This window comes from Centroberyx affinis, unplaced genomic scaffold (assembly GCF_046629955.1).
Source record: "Centroberyx affinis isolate AG114_WGS23_722 - 3 ecotype Tasmania unplaced genomic scaffold, CSIRO-AGI_Caff_v1 ptg007513l_1, whole genome shotgun sequence".
Lineage (NCBI taxonomy): Eukaryota > Metazoa > Chordata > Actinopteri > Beryciformes > Berycidae > Centroberyx > Centroberyx affinis.
The window spans coordinates 25,190-32,144 of NW_027283789.1; the positions used below are offsets into that span (position 1 = coordinate 25,190).

The 6,955-nt window shown below is 40.7% G+C and overlaps 1 protein-coding gene across 1 annotated transcript in view; it reads left to right on the forward strand.

Annotated features, from left to right (window-relative positions):
* Positions 1–4,799, forward strand: part of LOC139639634 (disintegrin and metalloproteinase domain-containing protein 19-like) — a gene marked incomplete at both ends in the record, with an annotated part of 28,571 nt that extends 23,772 nt beyond the window's left edge. Inside the window, one exon of the mRNA XM_071513772.1 lies at positions 4,691–4,799. Coding sequence (XP_071369873.1) covers positions 4,691–4,799 — 109 coding nt within the window. The remainder of the gene's footprint in view (positions 1–4,690) is intronic.
* Positions 4,800–6,955: the final 2,156 nt, after the last annotated feature.

Sequence of the window (6,955 nt, forward strand, 5' to 3'; positions counted from 1 at the left end):
CAAAGGGATTTGAGGGAAATTTAAGGACATTTTAAATCCGTTTCAAACATTTTTTTTAATGTATCGATACGAGGAGGCTGGAAAATCGATACAGTATCATGGAAAAAAATATTGCAATACTCAGCTGTATCGATTTTTTTTTTTTTGCACAGCCCTACAAATCAGCCACTATGGTTAGGTAACGTTAACTGAACCACAAAGAACAGACCCATTCAAGACAATATTGACCCACTCACACACACACACACACACACACACACCTTGTATGGAGGATGGTGGGTTTACATTCTGTCACTTGTCATCCTCTGGTTTGTTAGGTTTGTACACATAAGGCTGTATTTACCCTGTTCTACCTGCTCCTACATGAGTCCTTGTTCCACTACTAAAAGGTTGTTTTCTTGGGTTTTTTTTGTTTTGTTTGCTTATCCTTGAGGAACTGTTTACAATTGACGAATCACAGGGTTCGTTTGCCCAAATAAGGGATTCAGGATTCTGGATGGAGCTATAAGGACACTTCAGCTGCCTCTTCAGCAGTGTTTATATGCAGCGAACGGCCTTTCTGCTCTTTCCCGACCTTGGTGCTCGGATAAAAAGATACTCGACTGTGACGGGGGGGGGGAGGAGGGAGGAAATGAAGGCTATTCAAACCTTCTTTCCCAGTGCTTTAAATATGATCATTCAGTAAAGTGTTCAACGTTCCAGCCAGAATTGTATTCTTGTCAGCCTCTGAAACAGCATATAGACCATCATGGGACACTAAAACGCCAATATCGGCCCCATATATCGGTCTAATTTGCGCCTTGAACCTCTTCGTTGCCGGTTTGGACCCTGAGAGTTTGACACCTACTCTGAGATTTCGCACCTCCGATGACTTTAAAGGTCAGCTCTCTCTCTCTCTCTGTTTGCCCCATCTATAAGCGGCGGGCTTACCACTCCGCCTCGGCATTTGATGAGGATTGGAGGAAAGAAAAAAAACAAAAAACACCAGACATGCCCCCTCTCCTCCTTTTTGATCCTCTTCCCTTTCTTCTCTTTACTTTGTTGTGCTGCTCTTTTTGTCCCTCTTTTGTTCACTCCCTCGCTGCGTTAACAGCAGACGAATAATGAAAATGGCTTTGAGTCGGGATTATTCTGAAAAGACTGTTTTTTTGCCTCCCTCCCATCTTAGGTTCTCCCCACCCCCCACCCCACCCTGTGCTGGCACTTCTTTATTTTTCATTATCATTTGGTTCATATTGATCCTCAGGCTTTTGGAGAGCAGTGGATGTTCATGCAAACAAACAGGAATAATGAGCAGCGGGGGGGGGGGGGGGGGGGGGGAGTGCAACCGAGCCTGTAGTTTGCATCTTTTTAAAAACTTTCTACTGGAGATTTTAGTTTGAGAAGCGTGGAAGATATACAAGATTACAGAGGTGGGGACTCGAGTCACATGACTTGGACTCGAGTCACAATTTTAACTGCTCGAGACTGGACTTGATGCATGAAGAGAAGACCTGAGACTCGACTTGACTTGGGTTCTGGTGACTCTACTGGGGATTTTAGTTTGAGAAGCGTGGAAGATGACAGAGGTGGGGACTCGAGTCACATGACTTGGACTTGAGTCACATGACTTGGACTCAAGTCACAATTTTAACTGCTTGAAACTTGACTTCATGCATGAAGAGAAGACTTGAGACTTGACTTGTGTTCTGGTGACTTTGGACTTGACTTTGACTCTACTGGGGATTTTAGTTTGAGAAGCGTAAGAAGATATTCGAGACGACAGAGGTGGGGACTGGAGTCACATGACTTGGACTGGAGTCACAATTTTAACTGCTTGAGACTTGACTTGATGCATGAAGAGAAGACTTGAGACTTGACTTGACTTGTGTTCTGGTGACTTGGGACTTGACTTTGACTCTACTGGGGATTTTAGTTTGAGAAGCGTAAGAAGATATTCGAGACGACAGAGGTGGGGACTGGAGTCACATGAATTGGACTGGAGTCACAATTTTAACTGCTTGAGACTTGACTTGATGCATGAAGAGAAGACTTGAGACTCAACTTGACTTGTGTTCTGGTGACTTGGGACTTGACTTTGACTCTACTGGGGATTTTAGTTTGAGAAGCGTAAGAAGATATTCGAGACGACAGAGGTGGGGACTCGAGTCACATGACTTGGACTGGAGTCACATGACTTGGACTGGAGTCACAATTTTAACTGCTTGAGACTTGACTTGATGCATGAAGAGAAGACTTGAGACTTGACTTGACTTGTGTTCTGGTGACTTGGGACTTGACTCTGACTTGTACTTTGAGGACTTTAAAAGGTTTCTAAAGTCTTGACTTGAGATCTTGTGTTTGTGTAAATGACTCAGATTGAAAGTGATGAGATTTGTTCCAGCAGACGACTGAATTTAAATTCTGTTTTCTGAATTTGTATGGAATGATTGAATTTATTGAAGTTGAAACTGATTCTAGAAATCAAACTCATGATGCTCTTACCAAGTTTTTATCCTATTAAAACCATATTGCATTGAAAAGTCCTAGATATTTAGTTTTCTTTAAGATATTAAATTGATACTGGACTCTTGATTTGTTCTGACTTGACTTGCTGTTCTACATTTAGACTTGAGACTTGACATTAATGACTTGGACTTGACTTGGTAATCTACATGTAGACTTGGGACTTGACTGGAGACTTGTGCCTCAAGACTTGAGACTGACTTGATACAGAAATGCCTTTTAAAAACACGGTCTTCAAAAACATATTGAGGAATATTCATGAGGAAAGCGCACCGGGTCGTAAACGTTTTGCCAGGATATAAAGCGTTTATCCTTTTCATTTACCGAGTGCTTTCTCCACATCTCCAAAAAGCACTAAAACAGAAATGAATGTGAAGCAAAAGAACGATAAGTATCTGCAAACAACTCGGCGCCCTTCATGTCGACCGAGTGGTAATGGAGTAAATAGGCATGTTAATCACTGATAGGATAATTACATCTTGATGTAATTGGAGCGTGGCGGCATTTTCTCCTTCATTTAGGAGTGGGGAATTACGCAAGATGTCTGGAGATATTAATCAAGGGTAAAATGCTAATCTCCAGATAAACCCCCCCCAAAAAAAGTATAAGACAAGTCAATTAGAAACTCACAGAGGTCATTGATTGCCAAATGTGGCAAAGGAAAAAGGATTTTTCTACCCGTTTAGGTCACACTTTACACTAGTTGTTGGTCAGCGAAATGCCTTCCAGTCATAGTTTTATATTTAATTTTCATCCATCCTTGATTTAAGAGACCGGAGAACAAAAAAAACCATTCATTTAACTGACTGAGAAAATACACAATCCAATTCTAGCAGTGGGACAGTCGGCAGCATGGCTCATAAAACATATACATATACATATAAAGAAGTACGACATTATATAAAGCACATGGAAACGCCTTTGGAAATGTGCGATATCATTGCTTCCAATTCTGATGCCTCTGTTTTGCAGTCTTCCATTTATGAGGTCGGCATCAGAGAAGAAAAGAGCCGTTAAAACGTTTACTGTACTGATCTGTAGTAAACAAGAAATTAGCTCTTCTAAACTCGACGGTCATGCCTCCAGACACGTAGGAAAGATTATTCTGAGCCTGAGCGGAAAATCACATTCGGAAATGTTCTCTGTGTGTGTGTGTGTGTGTGTGTGTTCTAGTCAGAGGTGGAAAGTAACTAAGTACATTTACTCGAATACTCTACTTAAGTATAATTTTGAGGTACTTGTACTTTACTTGAGTATTACCGTTTTATGCTACTTTATACTTCTACTCCACTACGTTTCAGAGGGAAATATTGTATTTTTTACTCCACTACCTTTATTTGATAACTTAAGTTACTAGTTACTTTGCAGATTCAGATTATTAATACAAAATATAATCAACTAATAAATTGTGATGTATTATTATAGATTACTGTAAGCTACCCAGCAGTATATAAAGTAGTGGAAATCAGCCCCACCTTTTCCAGCTGTAACATTAAAGTGATGCTTACACATTAATGCATCAATAATTATAATTCAATAATATAATATATACTGTATTATTCTGAAATGGGCCATTCTGCATAATGAGTACTTTTACTTTTGTTGCTTTAAGTACATTTTGATGCTAATACTTTTGTACTTTTACTTAAGTAACATTTTGAATGCAGGACTTTTACTTGTAACAGAGTATTTTTATATTGTGGTATTTCTACTTTTACTTAAGTAAAAGATCTGAGTACTTCTTCCACCACTGGTTCTAGTACTTTTATACTTATGAGGACCAAATATCCTCACAGAGATAGATGAGGAACCTTCAAATTAAGGTCATTTGAGCCGATCCTCACTTCTTTAAGGGGTTTGTTTAAGGTTCAATTCTCTATCTCTGATTGCTATAACACAATAGTGATTCAACCTGTATCCAGTTCATGAAAGCTTTTACATTTTGCTGGTGTCTGGTAGGTCTTTCCGGGAAATCCTCTGGCACACAGGAAGTGATGCGTTTTTACGTTTCCCGTTTGTTTGGAATAAACAGAAGAAGAAGAACTGAAGAAGAAACTCAAACTGCAGCAACTGAAAGGAATGAATGTAGTCAGTGGAAGGGCCTCACAGGTGTAGTGATACACAGTGTGTGTGTGTGTGTGTGTGTGTGTGTGTGTGTGTGTGTGTGTGTGTGTGTTGTGTGCAGGTGTGTAACAGTAATGGGAACTGCCACTGCAATCGAGGCTGGGCGCCGCCCTTCTGCGAGAAGGCAGGACTCGGCGGCAGTGTGGACAGTGGACCTGTCCAGTACGACAGTGAGTTCACACACACACACACACACACACACAAACACACACACACACACACACACACACACACACACATACAGTACATATGCACTTATTCTAATAAACATCTATGCATACAGTACTGTACAAAAGTTTTAAGCACCATAGATTTTTTATATAAATTTAGTCTTAGATATATTTGTTTTCTGCATTAATGTGTCAGTAGACTGCTCTTTCTAGTAAATTTTTACTAGAAAGTACGTTTTTAGAAACTTTTCATTTCGTTATTTTTGAAAGCATCTTCGCTTTATAGATTTTTATATTTTTTTTACATGTGCCCAAGACTTTTGCACAGTACTGTACATCCACACTAGGCTTGGGCCGATATGTGTTAATATCAAATATCACAATATTTCTGTGGATATCGCAATTTTTTAGGCCGTATTGACTCTTAATTCTTTGCACACACACGCACACACACTTGCACAAACAAACATATGTAAATTCCTAACTAATCCTAAATACACGCCCATTCACAAAGAGGAAAACCATACTTGGAATATTACATATTACACACACTCACACAGTGTCCTGCGGTTGTGCCAGGCTGTCCCTCAGTGTGTGTGTGTGTGTGTGTGTGTGTGTGTGTGTGTGTGTGTCTCCAGGTCAGGTAGGGCCTGGTCGTGGGTCTTCTCTTTGCCTTCCTGGTGGTCCTGCCTGCGGTGCTGGTGGCCTTCTACTGCTACAGGATCAAGAGCTCCTACTACCACAAGTGGCTTTCCCAGAGGGAGAAGAACAAGAGCAACAAGTAAATATACACTGCACACCTACAGGGAAAAACACATTTACAACATTTTATTACTTTACTGAAGCTTGCGATATTATTTCTATATTATTATTTTGTAATTTATTATTATTATTAGCAGTACGAGTAGTAGTAGTAATAGTAGTAGTAGTAGTAGTAGCAGTAGTAGTAGTAGTAGTAGTAGTACTGTTGTTATAAGAATAATATAATGTTGCATAATGTAATAATGAGAATATTATAGAATTACTATATGATTAGTATTAATCATATATAATATCAATTATATACTAATTATTTTAGGTTATATTTATGTAACATATAGGGAAAAGCGGGAGGAAGGAAAGAAGGGAGATAGGAAAGAAAGTAGAAAGGAAGGCAGAAAAGAAGGGAAGAAGGAAAGAGGGAAGGGAGCAAGCATGGAACGAAGGAAGCAAGGAGAAAATGGAGGGAGGAAGGAAGGAAGGAGGAAAAGGAGTGAGGATGAAAAGAAGGAAGGAGGAAAGGGATTACAGGAGGAAATGATAGACCAGGAAATGGAAGGAGGGAGGGAGAAAGTAGGAAGGAAATGGAGGAAGAAAGGCAGAAAATAAGGAAAGAGGGAAGGGAGCAAGCATCAAAGGAAGGAAACAATGCATGCAATGGAGGGAGGAAGGAAGGAAGGAAGGAAGGAAGGAAGGAAGGAAGGAAGGAGGAAGAAAAGGAGTGAGGAAAGGGATTACAGGAGGAAATGATAGAACAGGAAATGGAAAGGGGTAGGGAGAAAGTAGGAGGAAAGGGAGGAAGAAAGGCATCAAAGAAAGGAAACAATGCATACAATGGAGGGAGGAAGGAGCTAAGGAAAGAAGGAAGGAAGGAAGGAAGGAAGGAAGGAGGGAGGAAGAAAAGGAGTGAGGAAAGGGATTACAGGAGGAAATGATAGACCAGCAAATGGAAAGGGGTAGGGAGAAAGTAGGAGGGAAGGGAGGAAGAAAGGCAGAAAATAAGGAAAGAGGGAAGGGAGCAAGGATCAAAGGAAGGAAACAATGCATGCAATGGAGGGAGGAAGGAAGGAATGAAGGAAGGAAGGAAGGAAGGAGGAAAGGGATTACAGGAAGAAATGATAGACCAGGAAATGGAAGGAGGGAGGGAGAAAGTAGGAGGACAGGGAGGAAGAAAGGCATCAAAGGAAGGAAAGCATGCAATGGAGGGAGGAAGGAAAGAAGGAAGGAAGGAAGGAAGGAAGGAAGGAAGGAAGGAGGAAGGAAGGAAGGAAGGGAGGAAGGAAGGAAGGAGTGGGGAAAGGGATTACAGGAGGAAATGATAGACCAGGAAATTGAAGGAGGGAGGGAGAAAGTAGGAGGAAAGGGAGGAAAAAGGGCATCAAAGGAAGGAAACAATG